This window comes from Micromys minutus, assembly GCF_963924665.1.
Source record: "Micromys minutus genome assembly, chromosome: 1".
NCBI classification, from domain to species: Eukaryota; Metazoa; Chordata; class Mammalia; order Rodentia; family Muridae; genus Micromys; species Micromys minutus.
The window spans coordinates 78,015,950-78,039,867 of NC_137969.1; the positions used below are offsets into that span (position 1 = coordinate 78,015,950).

A 23,918-nucleotide genomic window follows, 5' to 3' on the forward strand; every position below is an offset into this window, starting at 1 on the left:
GCAAAGTAAAACAAACAGTTCTGAACATGAGAATAATTAGAGGAATGTAATTGCCAAGAGTTTTTCAATAAGCTCATAGAAAAGAAACTTTATTAGCCAATAAGAAACGGCCAGAGAAACCCTGGTCCTGTACAGACTTCATTTAAATATATAGCTGAGCATAAAGGAAAGGGGAGGGTACCATTAGCAAGCTGTATGAAGATGATTATATAAACGACTCGCTAATAGTGATTGCTTCCTGTTAATACTTGAAGATTATTAGTTAATCAAAAACTAGAAACACAAGGCATAAATATTTTATAAAGTAACTTAGTCAAATATAATTTTATGAGGAGTGAAGAAGAAAAAATACAAGTGAGAGTTTTTTATATTTGCTCCTATTTGAGGAGCAACAAGTTCTGTCTAAAGTTTATTTGACTTAAAACGTCATTGTATCAAATCTAATTGAACCAAAAACTAATCATTGTATCAAAAATATAAACCCTACTAAGAACCAGCCCCAGCTTAGGAGAGAGTTCCAAGGAAAAGGTGTTTGGGAGCTATGGATAAATGACTCAAGTCAGTGATGGATGGAAGCTGATACCTCTGTGTGCAGCTCTCTGCTCAAGATAGCTCTCTCCTGCAGACCAAAGTCAAGTCTTTATTTTGTATAAGCTACTTCCTTAAAAATTGCATAACAATTCACTCATCCCAGGTTCCCTTTTGATGATCCCATTAATCAACATTTAATGACGTTAGCTCCTGTCTCTAGAGACATTATCATATCCAAAACTACCAGTTGCTGAAGATAGAACATGGAACCCATTGTTCTATTACTTTATTACCTGTTTTCCAACTCCTTCACTGTCCAATCTTAGCTGTTCTGGAACTTGCTCTGTAGACAGACCTTGAATTTGGAGCTCTGCATGGCTCTCTTTCCTGAATGCTGAGATTAAAGGTGTATACCATCACACCTGGACCTAAGCTTTGCTTAGGTTAGCCTTGAACTCAGAAATATGCTTGCCTTTGTCTTTTGTGAATAAAGGAGTATACAACTATGCCTGGGCCTAAACTTTTCATGGTCACTATTTCTCAAGATCCAGATCAAAAGCCTATGTCTTTCAACCTCAAAATCTGGATCACAGGGATGCCCTCCATTTCTGGATTGCAATTCATTCCAGATTAAAAGTTCAAACTATTTCTTGTTCAACTGCAAATACAAACAATAAGCTGGGTAAAATCTTGCCCTGAGATCACCACTCCCTAAATCTCTTTATCTCTTTCTTTAATATCTTTCTGACAAAGCTCATTCATTAGTAAAACTACCTGTTATTTCAGGTCCTCATACAATTCATATTGCATCCTTATAATTTGCATAGTTGAGAAATCCTATAAAGAACAGTTTTACATTGATTTATATAGTCTTGAACTCATGTTTTCAGAGTTGTTTCCCACAGCCTTAAAGGTTGTCCTGAGGACTACACCATTTTGCTAAGAAACATGATCACCTTCTCAATTACTGGAATCATGTTTCTGATTATCTTGGAGTCATTAACCTTGGCAGGAAGAGCATCCCCCAATGTAGGAACATAAAGTAAAATATATACTTATTATACAAACAAGTCTTGTGCCTACAGCAATTGTCAGCACTCAAGACCCATGGTCCTGATGACTCTGCTCCAGTAGCAGGAACTGTGCCATACCTTCCCTTCTAAGCCATGCTGGGCCTGGCACCTTTCTATTAAAATAGCTCATGAACACTGTCTGTCTGTCTATCTGTCTGACTGACTGACTCTTTCTCTCCCTCCCTGCTCCCTCTCTTTCCCTCCTCTCTTCCTCCCCCCCCCCTCACACACACACACAATGTAAAAAGCATAAGAAAAAATTTTAAAATAATAAAAAGACATAGCCTAAGCTGTGGGGACATTCTGCTGCATTAATAAATGGGTATGAATTGGATATAATAAGTAGGTGTGAATTAAATAGCTTTAAAAGACATGAATCTGGTTAAATCATAACTACATTCCAGCAATACAGTTTACAGTGGTAGCATTTACAAATGAAATATTTCAAAGAATTAAAATTAAACAGGTTGAAAATAAAAAGACAAGGAAAACCCAACTGGAAACAGAACAGCAAGGACAAGACTGAACAGAAGAGTTGAGTTGAACTAAGGAGTATTATATATGGATTTTTTAAATTTTATTTAAAAAATTGCACATTGGGAAAATACAGATTATAATGAGTACAATTATAAAAAGCCTGTCTATAAAAAAATTTAAAAATAAACCTTAATATTCTTGACCCCAATGTTTCTGCCTCATAGTTAAAATAAGAACTGAGCCTCTGAACACAAAGGCTTTCATTTTTATTACATATTGAGGTAAAAAAATTTCATCTATAATTAAGGGTGATAATTAGTTGTCTTTGAACTAATCTAGAGAGAGATTATCTGAATGAGCCTGGCTGAACCTCAGGAGCCCTGTAATTCCATCTCTAGTTTGTTGGAAACAATACAGTGTGATCAGCCCATGGACAGGGACTTATGATGTGAAACTGTGGGTGGGTTCTAGAAGATCAGGAATGGCCTTGTCCTAGAGTGACAGCGAATAATGCAGAAGTCTGATGGGCTCACAATGTGTTATACCAAAAACCTAAGTGATCCTGAGAGAGGATGCCCAATATTCCTGGCCCACATGACTGTGGCTGGGGAAAAGGGCCTCTGAGCAGAGGGTATAAAAAGCCTATGCTCAGCTTTGCACCTACAGAAACTAAAATGACAAAGGGTAGGTGTTCATTAGAAAATTGAATGTGCAGTACTTTGGAACGTAAGAAGGAAAATTAATTTTGCATTAATGCCCCGCATTCTCTTGTAGCATCATCGGAAGACTAATTTATGTGGCAGTATGGCCCAAGAATATTCAAACACAAGTAAGAATTTAGGGTCCATATGTGTATGTGTATCTCTCTGTGTGTGCGTGTGTATGGGTGTGTGTGTGTGTGTGTGTGTGTGTGTGTGTGAGAGAGAGAGAGAGAGAGAGAGAGAGAGAGAGAGAGAGAGAGAGAGAGAGGGGAGAGAGAGAGAGAGAGAGAGAGAGAGAGAGAGAGAGAGAGAGAAGACAGACAGACAGATGATTTGTTCTTGTTTCCCAGTAAAATATTTACAGCACTTCTATACCACTATATATTATGATAGATGTTTTTGTATAAGTTCCATAAGAATAGAAATAACACAATTTTTTTCTGGTCATATAGAAAAAATAGAAGTGAAAACCTCTAATATACAATAACATTAGTTGTATTCAGGATAGCCAACAAGAATACATTGATGGCTTATCAGGAAATTTTGTCATAATAAAAATTATTATGAACATTTTTGTTTTATTAAAGGTAATGCTGAGATTTGAATCATAGGTTTGATCTTAGGCTCCAGAACACCCTCTACTTAGAATAAATGCCTTTCAGTTTTGGCACATTGCTCCTGCATGAGATGACCTAGTGTTTGCTACTTTCTGTTAAGTGTTGCTCTGGAATATACATAGTGTGTGTGTGTGTGTGTGTGTGTGTGTGTGTGTGTGTGTGTGTGTGTGTGCCATCTAATTCAGTACAACTTGAATTCTAGAGATAATATCTAGCTAAGATAACAAGAAAAAAGAAAATTATTTTCATTGGTCTTTACATATTCTTTTTTCTCCTCCTGCCTAGTGACTCGTCTCCAGACTCTGCAGTCCTCTGTGACATGGTACCATGTGGTATGTGATGTTCTAAAAGTGCATCTGAACTCTCATCAAAGGGAAACATTATACTCACAGTCTTATTGCAGATTAAAATGAAAACTTACCAAAGAGCAGGGAGGCAACCTAGTGGGAACCCAGTTTTTACCATAGTCTCCCTACAGCATTACAATCTCATTCATTTAGAAATTGCCTTCACTAAAGACACTTTTAAGAGAACAAAACGGCAGCTAACAGAGTGGGGAAAGATCCTTACCAATCCCACATTTGATAGAGGTCTAATATCAAATATATACAAAGAACTCAAGAAATTAGACACCAGAGACTCAAACAATTCTATTAAAAGATGGGGCACAGAGCTTGAACAAAGAATTCTCAATTGAGGAATATTGAATGGCTGAGAAGCACCTAAGGAAATGCTCAACATCCCTAGTCATCAGGGAAATACAAATCAAAACAACCCAGAGATTCCACATCACACCAGTCAGAATGGCTGAGATCAAAAACTCAGATGACAGCAGATGCTAGCAAGGATGCAGAGAAAAAAGAACACTCCTCCACTATTGGTGGGGTTGTAAGCTGGTACAACCACTCTGGAAATCAGTCTGACGGTTCCTCAGAAAATTGAACATAGTAACACCTGAAGACCCAGCTATTCTATTTCTGGGAATATACTCCAAAGAGGCTTCAACATACAATAAGGACATGTTCTACCATGTTCATAGCAGCCTTATTTATAATAGCCAGAAGCTGAAAAGAACCCAGATATTTTTCAGTAGATTAATGGATACAAAAATTGTGGTATATTTACACAATGGAGTACTACTCAGCTATTAGAAACAATGACTTTATGAAATTCCTAGTAAAATGAATGTATCTAGAGAATATCATCCTGAGAGAGATAATGCAGTCACAAAAGAACAGACATAATATGCAGTCACTGATAATTGTATACCAGCTCCAGAAAGCTCTAAATACCCAAAAAACAACTCACAGACTATATAAAGCTCAAAAAAAAAAAAAAAAAAAAAAAAAAAAAAAAAAAAAAAAAGAAAAAGAAAAGAAAAGAAAAGAAAGAAAGAAAAGAAAGGCCAAAAATTGGAAGCCTCAGCCCTTCTTAAAAAACAAAACAAAACAGAAAGTGTGTATCACCCTCTCAAAGTGGGGTACACCTAGACCTTAAAACATTACATAAAAAATAACTCAAGAGCTAAGAAGATAACCTTGTGTCAATTTTTGGTATTTAAAAATCATTATGTTTAATCTTTACACACCAAGATAACTTTGACTATTTCCATGTTATGTTTTGTTTTATATGTACTTTATGATTATTGTAAATAGTAAGATTTCAATGCATACTATCAAACCTTCAAAAAATTCAAGTACTGACAAAAATATATTCTTATGGTTTTCTGCTAAAATGCTTTCAATAATCTGTACATGTACCTCTGTTTTTTTTTTTTTTTTTTTTTTTTTTTTTAAAGTAAAGTCTTAAGGGAAAAAAATGAAATGGCCTTCAGCATCAAGTTGAAAGGATCTAGCCCAATCCTGCTGACTCTCAATGTCTCCCACACCCTGATGGTTCCACAATTCTCAGCACCCTGATACCATTACTATGCAAATCACCAAACTGTGCCACCCTCCCTTAGCTCCACAGCCTATGACGTAGTTTCTCTGTTCGGAAGCCACCCTGCTTTTCATCTCTCTTTTTTTTTTACTTGTCTTCTATGTTTTTCCCTCAGGCTTTTTTTTGTCTCTTCTAGAGATCAGAGAACTAATTTTGTACTTTGGTGCTCTTCAAACTGTGTAAGATACCCATTGTTTTAAGTTGTTATTCATCCATCAGTTCATTTTTTTATAAAGATGGATTGAAATATTGAACCTTCAACAAATTCTATCACCATTTTACTATCAATATTTAATTTAAGTCAACATTGGTACCAAAAATTAACACTACAATAAAATGTGTAATATTACAGAAGTAAATCAGAATAGTTATTAGAACATTTCTAGTTAGTTTTATGATGTCCTAGGGATAAAAAAATACTGATCATTAAAATTAAAACATTGGCAACAGTTGATGGGCGAGTATAATTTTGCCAGCTAGGACATGAGGTCATTTGCCAACATCTGTAATTCAAAGGAAGGAAAATTTAAAAAAGAAAGTGTTAGTATTTTATTCACTCACTTATTCATTCATGTATCTAAAGGTAGCTTTTAAAGTGTCTGTGATATTCCAATATCATGCTGGAGCTCTGAGATGCAAAACAACGAAATGCAAAATCTAGTTTCAAAATGCCTATAATCCAGTAGAGAAGTGAATTAATTAACACTAAGAAATTTCTATAACTTATATAGAAGGTACAGCAGGTGGGATAAAACAGGCACATGCTTGAAAGCAACTTCAAATTTGCCCATGGCTAGAGAAGACTTAGACAAACTTTGTAAGATGGGTGAAATATCCAGTTGAAAGAAAAGTTCATCCCAAGAAGAGGGTGGAGCATGGGTATGAAAGAAAGAAAAGCAAGCAAGAAAGCCAGGCAATTATGTATTTTGGGTAAAGGTCCTTAGGACACAGATTCTAAATTGTATTTTTACACCTATCAGATATTTGAACTTTCAGATTATAGCCCTGAGGATTAGAGTTGGGTGTGGCTGGAGCATCTGAATTGGGCAGAGGAGAGAGATGCAATGCTATTAGGTTGAAAAATTTCTCAGCTGGTGGAAGAAGGAAGAAAAAAATCACTTCTAAAGCTACAATGAGTGAAGGGAACAGGGAAAGGGAAAGTATAAGACCTACAGACAGAGACAGAAAGAGAGCAAACTTCCCTGTTCAAATAACAACTCCAGCTAATATTTAACACTTTGGGCATATCACTAGACATCTCCAAGTGCTTAAAATGAATAATAATCATTCAATCATCATAACCATGCTATAAGGGAAGTTCTACTGCTATTCCCACTTTGTAAAGAAGCAGATGTTGGCAGGAGATAACTTGCCTGTTGAGATATAATTATTTGAGGGACAGAGCCAGTATGCAAACTCCAAGTCTGGTGGTAGAGTTGGTAGCCTAGCACTATGACTGTTGGTACTAAAATAAAACTACTTACCTGCACGGGGAACTGAGAAAAGTTATTGAATGAATAAATTATGATGTTAAAGAATTTAAATAAAATAGACTCAGAATTAACAATGGTAATGCCATTTTTTTATTACTGAAATTTTTTTCATGCAATATACTGTTGGTTTGCCCTCAGCTAACACTCATACACACACATGTAAAGAACCTAGCATCAATGTGACAAGAGGCCGTTAGTCCAAGGAGGGCACATTTTCCCAATTTAGGGGAATGCCAAGGTAATGGGGTGGAGAGGGTGATTAGGAAGGAGTGCACCTTCATGAAGAAAAGTGGAGGAGGGAGAAGGGATGGGAGTTGGGTGGGGGAAGGAGATAACATTTCAAATGTAAATACAGAGAGTATCTAATAAAAAAATAAAATTGAAAAAAAAATTCCAAATGAAAGGGAAAGAAAGCATGGCATGGGGAACAAATGCTCAGGCCATCTGCCACCAGGAAAAGTGGAGATCCAGGGATACAGGCAAGGTATACAAGAGAGACAGGAACCAATCACTGACAACAAGACCGCATAAAAGCACAGACAAGAAGATGGCAAGAGGAAATCAAAGAACTTGCCCAGTGGAAAACAAGACAACCTGGCAACACCAGAACCCAGCTCTCCCGTCACAGCAAACAGCAGAATGCCAAACCCTCCAAAAAAAAGAAGACTCAGACCTGAATTCATACCTCAAGATGATGACAGAGATCCTTAAACAAGAGCAGGAGGAAAAGCATAAAGAAATAGAAGCTTTTAAAGAGGAAAAAAGAAAAACACTCAAAGAAATCAATGAACAAAAGGAAAACAGAACTAAAGAGATGAAGGAATTGAAGAAGAAAATTTAAATGGAAACAATAAAGAAAACACTAAAAGAGACAACCCTGGAGGTAGAAAATCAAAAAAAAAAAAAAAATCAGTAGTCACAGATGCAAGCATCTCCAACAGACTACAAGAGATGGAAGAGAGAATCTCAGGGGCTGAAGACAACATGGAAAACATAGACAAAACAGTCAGAGAAGATGCAAAAACCAAAAAGGTCCTAACCCAAAATGTCCAGGAGATCCAGGACAAAATGAGAAGATCAAACCTAAGGATAATAGGAATAGAAGAGGGAGAAGAATATCAACTAAGAGGCACAGTAAATATCTTCAACAAAATTGTAGAAGAAAACTTCCCTACCCTTAAGAATGAGATGACCATGAGCATAAAAGAAGCCTACAGAACTCCAAATAGGCTGGACCAGAAAAGAAATTCCTCCTAACACATAATAGTAAAAACCCCAAGTTCCCAAAGCAAAGAAAGAATACTAAAAGCAGTAAGAAAAAAAGGTCACATAACATATAAAGGCAGACCAACCAGAATCACACCCGACTTCTAAACAGAGACTATGAAAGCTAGAAGATCCTGGACAGACATCATGCAGACCCTAAGAGAACACAAGTGTTAACCCAAGCTGCTATACCCAGCAAAACTCTCAATCACCATAGATGGAGATTCCAGAACAAAACTAAATTTACACATTATCTGACCACAAACGCAGCATGCTCTACAACGAATTATAGGTGGAAAACCCAATACAAGAAGGGAAACTACATCCTAGTAAAAACAAGAAAACTTCTAAGCAAGAAAACCAAAAGAAGAAAGACACACAGGCACAATTCTACTTCTAACAGCAGAAATAGCAGGAAACGGCAACCACTATTCCTTAATATATGTTAACATAAATGGACTCAATTCCCCAATAAAAAGATATAGGTTATCAGACTGGATACATAAACAGAATCCAGCATTTTGCTGCATACAGGAAACTCATCACAGAGACAAAGACAGACACTATCTCAGAGTAAAAGGTTGGGGAAAAAAACTTCCAAGCAAATGACCCCAAGAAGCAAGCTTGAGTGGCCATTCTAATATCAAATAAAGTAGGTTTTCAACTAAAAGTTATCAAAAAAGATAAGGAAAGACACTTTTTATTCATTACAGGGGAAATTTGTCAGGAGGAACTCTCAATCCTTAACATATATGCTCTAAACACAAAAGCACCCATATTCATAAAAGAAACCCTACTAATGTGCAAAAAATACATTGCACCCCACATAATAATAGTAGGAAACCTCACACCCCACTCTCATCAGTGGACAGATCATGGAAACAGAAACTGAACAAGAATGTAGTGAAACTAGCACAGGTTATGAACCAATTGGAATTAATAAACATCTACAGAACATTTCATCCTAAAACAAAGAATACACCTTCTTCTCAGCACCTCACTGCACTTCTCCAAAACTGACAATATAATTGGTCACAAAAAAAGCCTCAATAGCTATAAGAATATTGAAATACTCCCATCCATCCTTTCAGATCACCATGGGCTAAGGCTGTTCTTTAAACAAGGACAACAGAAAGCCCATATATACATGGAAACTAAACAATGCTCTATTAAATGATACTATGGTCAAGGAGAAAAAAGAAATAAATAAATAATTTTCTAGAATTTAATGAAAATAAAAACACAACATACCCAAACCTATGGGATGCATTGAAAGCAGCACTAAGAGGAAAATTCATAGCTCTGAATGCTTCCAAAAAGAAACTGGAGAGAGCATACACTAGCAACTTGACAGCACAGTTAAAAGCTCTAGAAAAAAAGGAAGCAGATACACCCAAGACGAGTAGACAGCAAGAAATAATCAATCTTAGGGCAGAAATAGACCAAATAGAAACAAAAAGAACCATTCAAAGAATCAACAAAACCAAGAGCTGGTTCTTTGATAAAATTAACAAGATTGATAAAACCTTAGCCAGACTAACTAGAGGGCAAAGAGAAAGTATCCAAATGAACAAAATCAGAAATGAAAGTGAAGACATAACTGAAACTGAGGAAATTCAAATCATCAGATCCTACTACAAAAGCCGATAGTCAACAAAGCTGGAAAATCTACAGGAAATGGATGAATTCCTAGACAGATACCAGATACTAAAGTTAAACCAAGACCAGGTAAACCATTTATATAATTCCATAACACCTAAAGAAATAGAAGCAGTCATCAGAAGCCTCTCAACCAAAAAAGGCGCAGGTCCATATGGGTTCAGTGCAGAATTCTATCAGACATTTATTGCCAACCTAATACCAATACTCTCCAAACTATTCCACAAAATAGAATCAGATTGAACACTACCTAACTCATTTTTCGAGGCCACAGTAATCCTCGTTCCTAAACCACACAAACACCCTACAAGGAAAGAGAACTTCAAACCAATCTTACTTATGAACATTAATGCAAAAATACTCAAAAAAATCTTTGCAAACCGAATCCACGAACACATCAAAATGATCATTCACCATGATCAAGTAGGATTCATTCCTGGGATGCAGGGATGGTTTAGTATACAGAAATTTATCAACGTAATCCACCATATAAAAAAGCTCAAACAAACAAACCACATGGTCATCTCACTAGATGCCAAGAAAGCATGACAAAATTCAACACTCCTTCATGTTAAAAGTCTTGGAAATAACAGGAATCCAAGGCCCATACCTAAACATAATAAAAGCAATATACAGAAAACCAACAGCCAACATGATACTTAACGGTGGGAAACTTGAAGCAATCCCACTAAAATCAGGGACTCAACAAGGCTGCCCACTCTCCCCATAACTATTCAACATAGTACTGGAAGTCCTGGCCGGAGCAATTAGACAGCAAAAGGAAATCAAAGGGATACAAATTGGAAAGGAAGAAGTAAAAACATCACTATTTGCAGATGACATGATAGTGTACTTAAGCGACCACACAAATTTCACCAGAGAACTCCTACAGCTGATAAACAAGTTCAGCAAAGTGGATGGAATATTAAATTAACTCAAACAAATCAATAGCCTTCTTCTACTCAAAGGACAAACATGTGGAGAAAGAAATTAGGGAAAAGATACCCTTCACAACAGTCACAAACAATATGAAATACCTTGGTGTGACTCTAACTAAGCAAATGAAGGACCTGAATGACAAGAACTTCAAGTCTCTAAAGAAGGAAATCAAGGAAGATCTCAAAAAATGGAAAGATCTCCCATGCTCATGGATTGGAAGGATCAACATTGTAAAAATGGCCATCTTACCAAAAGCAATCTACAGATTCAATGCAATCCCCATCAAAATTCCAACCCAGTTCTTCATAGTTTAAAAGAGCAATGTGCAATTTCATCTGGAATAACAAAAGACCTAGAATACTGAAATCCATCCTCAACAACAAGAAAACACCTGCAGGAATCACTATCCCTGACCTCAAGCTATATTATAAGGTAATTTTGTTAAAAACTGCATGGAACTGGTACAGAGATAGGCATGTGGATCAATGGAATAGAATAGAAGATCCAGAAATGAGCTCTCATGTATATGGTCACTTGATTTCTGACAAAGGAGCTGTAAACATTCAATGAAAAAAGGACAGCCTATTCAACAATTGGTGTTGGTCCAACTGGCACTCAGCATGCAGAAGAATGAAAATAGACCCTTTCTTATCTCCTTGTACAAAGCTCAAGTGCAAGTAGATCAAAGATCTCCACATTAAACCAGGTACACTGAAACTATTAGATGAGAAAGTAGGGAAAACTTTAGAACTCATAGGCACAGGAGAAAATTTCCTAAACAGAACACCAATGGCTCGTGCTCTAAGGTCAAAGATTAACAAATGGGACTTAATGTGATTGCAAAGTTTCTGTAAGGCTAAGGACACTGTCAAGAAAACAAAACAATAGCCAACAGAGTGGGAAAAGATATTTACCAACCCCACATTTGATAGAAGCCTAATATCCAAGGTATACAAAGAACTCAAGAGGTTAGACACCAGAGAATCAAACATCCCTTTTTAAAAAATGGGGTACAGAGCTAAACAAAAATTTCTCAATTGAGGAATATCAAATGGCTGACAAGTATCTAAGGAAGTCATCCTTAGCCATCAGGGAAATGCAAATCAAAACAACCCTGAGATTCCACCTCAAACCAGTCAGAATGGCTAAAATCAAAAATTCAGATGACAGCAGATGCTGGTGAGGATATGGAGAAAGAGGAACACTTCTCCACTGTTGGTGGGGTTGTAAACTGATACAACCACTCTAGAAATCAGTCTGGCGGTTTCTCAGAAAATTGGACATGGTACTTACTACCTGAAGACCCAGCTATTCCACTTCTGGGCATATACCCCAGAGACACTCCACCAAACAACAAAGACACATGCACCACAATGCTCATAGAAGCCCTATTTATAATAGCCAGAAGCTGGAAAGATCCCAGATGTCCTTCAGTAGATGAATGGAAACAAAAATTGTGGTACATTTACACAATGGAGTACTAGTCAGCTATCAGAAACAATGACTTTATGAAATTCTTAAGAAAATGGATGCATCTAGAGAATTTCATCCTTAGTGAGGTAATCCAGTCACAAAAGAACAGACATAATATCCAGTCACTGATAATTGGATACTAACCCCAGAAAGCTCCGAACATCCCAGAAACAACTAACAGACTATATGAAGTTCAAGAAAAACAAAGGCCAAAAAAAAAAAAAAAAAAAAAAAAATGAAAAATCATTATGCTTAACCTTTACACACCAAGAAAACTTTGACTGTTTCCAGATTACATCTTGTTTCATATGTACTTTATGCTCATTATAACTATTAAGATTTTAAGGCATACTATCAGACCTTTTAAAAAATCAAGTACTGACAAAAATCTATTCATATGCTTTTATGCAAAAGTGCTTTTAAAATCTGTACAATTATTTTTGTTTTTTAAAATAAACTTGTTCAATTAAAAAAATAAAGAAAGGGAAAGCATACTAAAAATGTGGTAGATTGGCCAACTACTCCTGAGCATGAGGTCTACTCTAGAGTGTCTTGATATACCAAATGATGCTCCACTGAAGAAAACTGATTTTCCCTTTGCCAGGAGTTATCAACTACGAATAACTCCTTGGTTAGGTGTTGGACACTGTGTCTACTTCCCCTTCTCACTGCTGGGACCCCATCTATCTTGAGCCTGTGCAGGTCTTGGGCTTGCTACTACAATCTCTGTGAGTTCATATGTACATCTGTCCTGTTTTGTCTAGAAGGCATTCTTTCCACGATACTGTTAGCAACCAAAAGTGGTAGGTAAATCTTTGAAATTGAAACACTCAGTAAGGAGACAGCCATCTAGTCGGGAAGGATGTGTACTTTAGAATCCCCTGGAAGACTTTTAAATCCACTAGTGTCTGTACTTGGTGACAGGTATCTAGAAGTGTAGCTCAACAGTCAAAATCTATCTTTTTAGCTTCTTAATGCACCACAGAAAATTTTTAATATTTCTAACTGATTTTCCAGGGCACAAGGTCAATTGAAACTTGATTTATGAGAAAAACCCTTGACTTCTCTAAAAAATAACTGTTCAAAGACAGACTATTAGGTTGGCCAATGCTAAAGGGACTGAAGCCAATAGATTTTTGGCCCAGTGGAAAACAGCTTCATATTATAGTGAGGGTTGTCTTCAGGGTTAGATATTATGTCCTTCCAGAAGTTTGTGGTATGCTAACAATACATTTCACTAAGAATCATTCCTTAATGTTTAAATTTAAATCATAGTTGATACTGCAGGAGAAAAAAAGTATTTTAGAGAAAGAATAATAACTTCTCTGTATCATCCAGTCTGAGCACTCTCTAGAGAGGTGGGGCTAGAGAATGTTTAATGTACTGTGTCTGAGACAGAGTGCTAGGCCTGGAGGGGAATGCACTTTCTTAGTTCACACCCCAATTAGGAACTTTCTCTAGTTCTAATAAAGAAACTTTTTATTCTAATTAAAACTTGACTGGTATTTTAATGCCACAACTAAAAGAATCAATGTCAGGGCCAATTTTGGGGGAACTATTTTCTTTTCTCCTCAAGAGTCTATGCTTTTTATATTACATTTAATTCTCTAGTGGATTATGACTTAATTTTCATATACAGCACAAGACAAGGGTCCAACATTGAGGACTCCATTCTTCAGCCATTTCATGTTCTTGGTACCATAGCAAGGTACCATCTCTGGGTAACAATATTCCTGAAACCTCCCTTGCACTTTGCTGATATTTGGGTTTGTTTCCCATCCTCCCTCTCATCATGGTATAATGGGTGATACCTCCACTCTTCTCTCTCTGCATTAGTTTGGCTACTTGGAAACTAGTTTTCCATTTTGGAGGAGTATTGCATATTCCTAAAGAGCTCTTTAATTCTCACATGTAGCAGCCACACGATTATGTCTAAGAACTGTGCACTAAATGGCTCTTGGTCCTCATTCTCTACTGTGACCTTAGGTGCTCTGTAGTAAGACTTGATTTCAATTACCCTGCTGGCATTTTCCTCAGTTGACTCTCCACCCATGAAATTGCCTTTGTCTACATCTATAGATTGCACTCAACTTTTCAGTGATATATAGACATATACCTGGTAAGGACAGTCAGACAAATTTAGTCTGAAATGCACCGAAAGTGTAGTAGCTGGCTGCAAAAAGCCACTGACACTGTGGGTTGGACCACAAAACCTATAGCTTTAATCGTATGAACCCTGCCACTACAATTCAATTTATTTTATTCTTCCATTATTTTCTGTTTTGGGAGATCATCACATGATGTTATGAATATCACTGAACTGTGATTATTGATTTCTTGGGTTTTATTTTTTCTGTGGTCCTTAGGAGTTTAAAGCTGAAATCCTATTGGATACATACTCGGGCCTGTTAAGTGAACAATCCATGATTTTGGCCATGAACTCCAGGTATGTAAACTATAATGTTCCCTGATTTCACTAAATAAATAATCTTGCAAATGTTACATATTTAAAACATAATGACAAGGAGTTAATTATTCACAATTCACTCAGCCTAGTTCATCAGATATAGTTTCTCTCTTAGGGTCTCTCTTAGAGCTTCTGGATTGCATGGATAATTAGATAATTTTTAGCCAATGGTGGTCAAGTTTCCTTTACAATCAAGTTGAAGATGCTTATTATTATTAATACCAGAAATATTGACATGTGTAAAACATAGTACCATTGGCTAAAGAAATATAGTAAGAGTACTACCCAATTACCTGAGGCACAGTGTGGATTTGTAGATTTGTCTGGACATGTAATCAGTCTACAACTGTATTTCTAGGGAAACATATTCTGATTTCTAAACAATTGCATACCATATTTTCAAAGAACTTCATTCTGTGGTACTTAAAGCATCATTGTTAAGAGATTATTGAAACTCGTGTACCATATAAAATCCAAAACTGTATCGCATGCTTAGTATTTTTATTCTAAGAAAACTCCAGTGAAGTTAGGTTGCATTTGAAATCTCACTTAGTTATTCTATTCCTTTTTCTTATCAGTTTTGTTGATCCTCTGATGCAGTTTGAGTCACAATTGAGGATAATAGAGCTATCTTTCAAAAAGGTATTTTCCATGCCAAGTCTTAGTACAGTGAAAGCAATGGGGCAGACCTCTGAGGACATTGAGGACCTGGAGGTAGGCTCTTTCTTCCTTTATTAATGACAAGGTCTTGGCATACACTGCAGTAACCAGCATAGTGTACCTCTGTGCTTAGAATTTTCCGTATCTTCATTGTTCTAACATGTAATATTTTCTCTCACTTATCTGTAATTCCTGAACTCTTCATGCCTACAGCCACTGGATTTAACAGATAGTACAAGACTTATAGGAACAAATGAGTGAAGACAGTTTGACTTAATTGGCTTAGCAAGACGAAGGAGTTTGTTAGGAATGACTGAAAACAGGAAGGGAGTAGACAGAAAATGCAAGTAAGAAGCATCCTAAGATCAGCAACACTTCTGGTTTCTGTCTTGTCTACATTACTACATCATGCATGTGAGCCATAAACTGGAGCTGCAACTGATGAAATATGCTAGTGAGAGACAGAAGATGCTAGTGAGAGATAGAAGATGTTAGTGAGAGATAGAAGATGCTAATGAGTGAAGTCTTAGCATCAGAGCCACTTGCCCCTTACCTTTTTCACACTCAAGTTTATAGGGAGAAACTAGGACCCTTAAATGCAAAATTTGGTAAAATTTTATTTTAAGCTGGCTGATTACACATTTTTGTCTTGTATTTCAGAATTTATACCAAAATATTTTCAACATATTTGAAGACACTCTTCTTATTTTAGTGTCTAAAGACTTCTACAAGATACAAATCTTAAAGGTAAAAGCAAAGCACATGGTTTCATTACAGATATAAACACCTTAGAGCATTCCACTTGTCTCTTCATCTAATACTGGAATGTTGAAATCTTTTATTTCAAGATTTCCAATAATGTGAAATTGCAGAGTTAACCATTTCCTTCATTTAAGTTGTTAAAAGAATAAGTTTTATGAAATAAGATTGATAGTCAATAGACTTCAACTGAGAAGTCAGGTCTTCTGCAGAAATTTGGGGGAGCAGTAAAGAACAGTATTGATATAAGTTCCCTTCCAGTCTATATGACAAGGGCAACTCTGTGATGATGCCTGGTTGTGTTATGTTGACCACTGCTGGAGCTAAGGACTCTGTCATAACTTGATTTCTGTTGCTGTGCTAAACACCTTAACCAAAATCATCTTAGGAGAGGAAGGGATTTACTTGGTTTACAATTGAAGGTTATAATCCATAATTTCAAGGTAGTCATGCTGGCAGGAACTCAGACAGATGCTTACACCATATCTGCAGACAAGGGCAAAGAGAAATAAATATGTCCTGGCTTCCTGCTTGCTAGGATGCTTGTGTTCAGCTAGCTTTCTTCGTTTACATAGTTCAGGACCAATTGCTCAGGGGATGATGTCATCACAATGGATTAGACCTTCCTGTATGACTCATCAATCAGATCAGTTCCTTGTAGACACAGCCAGAGGCTTAGGAAACATCTCAGTGGGGTCCCTTTTCCAGGTGATTTGAGGTTGTGTCAAGTTGACATTTAACAGGAACCAGCACACATGTGCATGTACAGCCTGTCTTCGTGTAACCCCTTCCTATGCCTTACTATATCTATCAACATTCACATATTAGCATCTCAATTCTCTGATGCAACAGGGTTAAGAGCTTTAAAAGTTGGATGGATCATGAGAAGTATTTCCTCACCAATTAATTAATACCAATATCATGAGACTGTGCTCTGGATTAAAGCAGGAACTTGTCTGCTTCCTTCTCTTTTTCCTTTATTCTCTTCCACTTCTGATTTCCTCAATAGGATGTGCAGCCAGAAGGGCTCCTTAACCCTGAACTACCTCATAGCCCCAAGAATTGGAAGAATTTCTAAGCATACTTTATTTTTAAATCACCTAGTCTCAGGTATTCTGCCATAACTTGAAATGGACTTAAACAGAAAATTGTTACGAAAAAAACAGGATTGTTCTTATAACAGTACATGAATATATAAAATCAATTTGGAAGGTGGGTAATAAAGATGAAAGAATCTGGAGACCCGGGATATACATAGAAGTTTAGTAGTCATTGTGAGAGCCAGAAGATAAGTTATAGTGGAAGCCTACATCTAAATTTTCTTATGGACTACTTTTATGGTCTCAATCCGGACACTGGTAGAAAGATGTAAAAAAAGACCATGTGGATAATGTCTCAGAAAGGAGGAACAAGTGCTGGAGTCTCACATGAAGGATAATCTTTTAACACATCTGTTGAGACTTGGGGAAAATGTGCCTGTGTTTTAGAACTTCAGGAAATGCAGACTTGAATGTTAAAATTCTCTTTTGGAAGAAGACGATACCAGTAACTCTATCTTGTCTGTTTCCATTCTAGAACTAGGTTATCCAGAAGTTTCTAAGTTACAAAGTATCCATTCCCCCACATTGTTTCTTTTGGTCAGTTACAGTAAAATGAGTAAAAGGAAACAAATTTAAATATTAAATGTTTAATTAAAAGTGTTGTGCAATACATATGTATGGATAACTCTCACCCTGCCTTGTAAGCTGTGGCAAGGTTTGCCTGAGATGGAATGCTAATGAACTGAAGGTCAGTCTGCACTTACTCAGGAGATGACTTGCATAGAAGAGAGCCAGGTTCTGTCAGCATTTGGTCTAAGCTCTGCCCCACAGTTACCTGGCAACAGCTACGTATGCCTGACTCACTATAAAAGGGGTTGTTTGCCCGGTTGCTGCTCTCAGCTCTCTTGCTCTTGCCTTCTTGCTCTTGCTCTGTCTCCTTCCCCTCAGCCTCTCTCTCTTCATTCCCTTCCCTCTCTCTCTCCATGTGCTCATGTCCAGCCTCTACTTCTCTTCTCTTCTCCTCTCCTCTCCTCTCCTCTCCACTTCTCTTCTCTTCTCTTCTCTTCTCTTCTCTTCTCTTCTCTTCTCTTCTCTTCTCTTCTCTCTCCTTCTTCCTCTCCCTCTCTCTATCTCCTTCTCCCTCTCCCTCTCTCTCTCTCCCTGTCTTTTCCTCTACTACCTTCTCAACTCCCCTCCCCATGCCCTGAATAAACTGTTCTGTACTATATCACTGTCTGTGGCTGGCTGGTCTCTCAGGGAGAAGGGATGCCTCAGCATGGGCCCTCGGAGGCACTCCCTTCCCCCATATCTGACTACACATCCACCAAAACATATTTCCTCTCTCTTTATCTTGTTATAGACAGAACACTGTCCATCAAGTGGACAATGAGAAAAGGATCCTGAAATCATTTCAGGGACTTTTTTGGGGCAAGCTATGTCCTCAAATACACAAATACATGGTTTCTGGAGAGGTACTCAAAGAACCACAGCATTAGCTGATCTGCAGCATTTGGACACTGCTCATGAATCCCAGCAAATAATACCTCCACTGTCCTGTCTATGACTCAAGCAGGTCTGGGTGTAGCTCCCCCAAGACTTAGAATGTACAATCCATAAATCTTAACAGTATCTTCTGCCATGGTGGCAGTTAAGTGGGTACACAGACCTCATGGTGCTGTCTCCAGAATATATAGATCAAGAGGTAGAATAATTCTTGGGTAAGTGGACATTTCTGAATCAGATACATGTTTAGTTCTCTCTTAAAAGCAAAATACAAAATCTATGCCTTTTAAGGGGAAAATATAAACTCAAAACAAAGAGGTGACATAGCATCATAGCCTCATACATTTAATAATACCCAGAAATTTGGATTATAGTGAATATCAGTAACTGTTGAACAAAATTAGTAAAACATAAATGCGTAAGTATAACAGTAAAAGTTGTACAATTGTTGCAAGATTGGCATTTGTTATAACTTTAGATAAAATGAGATCAAGTATGGATTAGTCAGTAAACAATGTTGCCTCCTGGGTAAAGTCAGAAACTACAAAAGGGAGCCTTTCAGAAGTGAAACTACGGTGGTTCGAAAGCAGCTGTTATTACATGTACTGTCTGCTCATTGTAACAAAAAAAAAAAAAAAAAAAAAAAAAATCTTTACACACCAAGAAAACTTTGACTATTTCCAGGTTGCATCTTGTTTACACGTACTTTATGCTCATTGTTACTGGTGGAATCTTTATCACACTATCAAACCTTTAAAAAAAAAAAACAAGTACTGACAAAAATGTATTGTATAATTTTATGCAAAAAGTGCTTAAAATCTTTACATTTATCTTTGTTTTGTAAAATAAAGTTGTTAAAAAAAAGAAAGCAGTTGTTAATGTTTCCAACAGGAAATGGCCACTTGGATGAATGAGAATAGTCTGTACCAGCAAGAACGAGCAATGATGGTCATCACCAGGGTGTTAATCTTTGCATCCAAAAGAGTCAAGAAATACGTAAGTCACTGACTTCAGTATTACTGCCAACTCAAGACTGCATTTCTAGAGAGCTGTTTGACAGGTCTTAGGTCTTGAGATCACTGATGTTGGCTGAGTACTAATGGACTGGGGGAGGGTTTTATGGGGTCAACGGCCTCCATGACTGTAATCAGTGAGAGCAGTGCTTTATCCAGTGATTGATTCAACTGTATTCTGTTTCACACACAAGCAATGGGCATGTCAAAACCCAGATCTTTGCTGACTATTTAGACTCATGTCTGCTGACCCAGTGTTATTTGTAATATCACAAATATTTCATTCTTACCTTATTTCCTGTCTTCTAAAATACTCGATTTTTTTGTTTTAAATGCATACAACTAATTGTGAGGGTTCTCAGCAAATGCTGTGGCTTACAGAGGAACAATCCTCAAGGGGTTAAAAGGAAATCTGGTTCAACACAACTCAGTAGCCAGAGTTGGTTTAAATTTCTAGAGTCTGACCCTGGGTAGTGTATTATAAGCATATTTAAGCACAGAAAATTTTGGGAGTCTTCTGGTATAATTCGTAGGATTATCTAGATAATTTGTATCTGATTATCTTCTGTGCACGGGAGGCATAAACACACCGAAACTCTTCTCAAAGTATCATTACCTCCAGGAAGATGGGTTCTAGGAATAAGCTATATGTGCCATTGTAAAGGCTTAGGGAATTCTGTGTGGTCTGATCACACAGACTGTAAAGGTCATTTATGCTATTAGCCATCTCTGGCCCTTGTTTTGGGAGCTTGGGGCAGCTCCTGGCCAACACAGATAACACAGTGGTCACCTAGTCTATTATACATCTTCCTCTAGTTGTACTTGTGGAAGCTTGAGGGAGCCTCTGGCCATACAGAAAGCACCAAAGTCACCTAGACCACTAGCCACCGCACTGTATCCCTGTAAGTGTGATATGCTTTCTGTTAAGTTACATGTTCATTACCCTTTCTTTACTAAAATTGCATCCTGTTTGCCTAGGTATCTTCATTGGGATTTTAAAACACTGTGTCCCGTTGATGTCTCAACACATGTAGCTTTATTGTACTCTCCTAAGGGAGATTCATGTCTCATAATTCTGTTAAGTTATGATCACCATTTCTACTTCCCAGTTGATTTTAAGTTTTCTGCTTCACAACACAAAGTGATCTGGACATACATAGGGAAGTCACTTTCAGAAGAAAAGCATGAATAGCTAGGGTTCATAAACACATGGTCTGCAGTTTTAAAGTGTCCATTTTTCTACAGCTTCACAAATACTGGGATATCACTACACTTGACTGTTAAATTTCTTATGGAAAGTAAAGAGATGTCCTATTTGTAAAGTTTGGCTGAAGCCTTCTGCTTTGAGTACATCATTGCTCTCTTTCTCAGTAACCTTACACTGTGAACATTTCCCTCCTGTAGATGCTTAAATCAAGAGTTGCTTTTCCAATTTATTCTCTAAGTAATTTTCAAATGTTCCCAACTAATTGTTCATTTAATTACCTAGCGGAAGCTTAGAATTAAGAATAGTTCATCTCTGTTATATTTTCTGTGCAGCTCCTAACATGTTATCCACCCAGCAATCATTTGATGCCAACCGCTTGTCTGCTCTCTGCCTAATCACACACTTCACTCTAAATATATTGGTACAGTCTACTAAGTCAGACATTTGAAGTTTTGTCTTATGTGACCAGTTCCTTCCCTCTCCCTTACTGTAGCCTAGGACATGCGCTCTTGTCCACAGGACACTGCAGGTGTGAAAAACACAATCTCACACATTTTGGTGTGAATCCAAAGTCATACATTGTTACTTTCAACACTGGAGAAAACCCGCATGGTTCGATTTATTCTTTAATAGTACGTAGCTCTGGGGTGGTTTGCAGTGGTTACTTGGGCCACAAGGTGGCAGCCCATCAGCATTTTTTGGAGCATTGCTAGTTGTCCTGGGGCTTGTCCTGAACATGAGGACATAAACATCCTTAAGTCCGCTTTGTTTTAAAAGTAATGTTGTAGAAAAATGGTTCAGTCAGGGAAAAATATAAATCATATCATGTGTATATAGCTACATAATCCAAACTACTGATAATAGATTAAAACCTGGACTTCCTCCAGGTCTGCTATGTCCGTCTCAGTATCTAGCACAAAGAATATTTGTTCTGTCCTCTGATTAAGTTATTAAGAAAGCTACACCTTCTGTGTTACAGTGCTTTCCAGACACTAGACATATACTTTATTTTATAAACCACCCTTGCCTAGGTCATTCCAAGTTTTAGAGGCTCTCAGTCTGTTAAAGAGCCTTGACTACCATTTGTCTTTTACTAAAATATTTTTTAAATGGTAATTTCCCTCACATGACGATGTAGAGAATACCCTACACTCCATGAATTCCTGTTCATTCAATTAAATGGAGCAGATTCCTTCAGGCAGAAACATGTCATCCTAGATCAGCTACGACTGTCATATTGTGCTGTTGATAGAAAGATTGCTCCGTTTTTGTCCCTTTGGCACATTGAAAGACGGATGTGTTGCTACTGGCCTCCTAAAGGGATAAAAATGAGAGAACAGAAGATAAGACTCCAGTGTGCAAAATGGCCAATGTAAAGAGCAGGTCCTCGTCAACTTTAAATGGAGTAAAGACTGTTCTGGCAATGATCAGTCAGGGAAAGTCAAAAGATGAATTAGGGCTAGGTTTTATATATTTGTTATTTCTTGATATCTAACACATTATCCTATTCTCGGTATTGTCTATAAACTACATAAAATTGCATATTGGCAGTTTTAGACAGCAGATATATTTATCCAACAGTTTCTGTTGTCAAGAGTCTAAGTCTAAGGACTAGATGCCTGTGGTTGGTAAGGTTCCCATGGGGTGGAAGTTCAGTTCTCAGCCTAAAGGCTGATTGAGGTTAAAGGGAACTCGATGTTTAGCTCACTGAATTTGTCCTTTGTAGGCCTTCATTATTGCTGATTTCTTTATCTCTCTAACACTGCCAATGTGGATTTGCCAACGTGGATTTTTTTATCCCTCTAGAACCATAAGCCAAAATAAACATCTCTTTCTTTAAAAAAAAAAAAAATGGGATCAGGGTTTTGAGTTCCTGTTGGCACATTGTCCGTGTAACTTCCTTCTCTCTAGCACCCTCACCAGATGTCTGTGTGCTAATCAGTCAGTTGTATGTATACACAGAAATACAAGGAACTGATGAAGGATTTTCCCTGCTGAACTTCTCAAAGGCAGAATAAATAGAAAGTGATGACTAGTGTTCTGGAGAGAGGAGCCCAGTGGCCGTAGCAACGGGTCCTGAGATTGCACAGTTGTAAAAGAGTTCAGGAGGGTCTAGAACCAAGAAATGTATGTGCTGATTGAAAGGAGTCAATGGAAACCTATGCTGAAGACCAGTCTTGGCACAAAATGAAGCTTACCAACAGGCATGTGTTAGGACTCCCTTTTCCCCGAAAATATTTGCTAAGCATTCTGAGGAGAAGTCATTCCTTAAACATGCCTAAGCAAAACATCCAGGTGATGAGTTTTGCTTCTAGTTAAACCCCACATTATGAATCATCATTAAGTTCATTTATTCAACTTTAGAATTGTTTGACAATTTTGTATACATATACAGTGCATTGCATATATATGTATATATGTATGTATGTATGTGTATGTATATATGTATATATATATATATATATATATATATATATATGTTTTCATGTTTGCAACATGTTTTCATATTAGCAACAGCCATGACATGCCAAGGAAACAGTCCTCTGGATTTTGTAATCACTCCATTTCATCATCCAAGAATTCTTGGGGCTTCAAACAGGGGAGGGAGTAGATACAAATGTCCCGTTTAGGGCAGGGTTCTCAATGGTCATTTGTTAGCACTCAGGCCAGTTAAGATATTCCATGTTTACTGTTGCCTGATGCACAAAGAAGGTCCTCCACTGCACAAGGCTAAGAGCAGCCCCCTGACATGGACATACACATAAATGCTTAGAAGATGGTTTGGTTATCGTGTATTTAGCGATATATCAGTGCTGAAGATTCTACATAGGGTCTGCAATCTCCCTCACCATTTGACCTGATTTCTAGCACTAGGCCTATATTCCCTCCTTTTGGGGTCTGGGGGCTCAAACCCAATAAAAGTGTTTGGTTACCGACTGCACCAGGTAGTATGTCATAATTTCACCCATAGGCTCATCTTGCCTAATAGATCAGTACCAAAGTGTGCAGGGTCCACAGATTGGTAAAATATCGAATACTTTTCTCCTCCAGCATCTTGTATCATGTCTTCTAGCATTATGGATGCTAGCCAGCAGGGAG

The 23,918-nt window shown here is 37.3% G+C and overlaps 1 protein-coding gene across 1 annotated transcript in view; it reads left to right on the forward strand.

The window, feature by feature from the left end:
- Positions 1-2,885: 2,885 nt before the first annotated feature.
- The window catches only part of MROH9 (maestro heat like repeat family member 9), a gene marked incomplete at both ends in the record, with an annotated part of 57,774 nt that continues 36,741 nt past the window's right edge, over positions 2,886-23,918 (forward strand). The window contains 6 exons of the mRNA XM_080931275.1: positions 2,886-2,910; positions 3,685-3,731; positions 14,537-14,616; positions 15,216-15,351; positions 15,958-16,044; positions 19,491-19,595. Of these exons, the coding sequence (XP_080787401.1) occupies positions 2,886-2,910; positions 3,685-3,731; positions 14,537-14,616; positions 15,216-15,351; positions 15,958-16,044; positions 19,491-19,595 (480 nt within the window). The remainder of the gene's footprint in view (positions 2,911-3,684; positions 3,732-14,536; positions 14,617-15,215; positions 15,352-15,957; positions 16,045-19,490; positions 19,596-23,918) is intronic.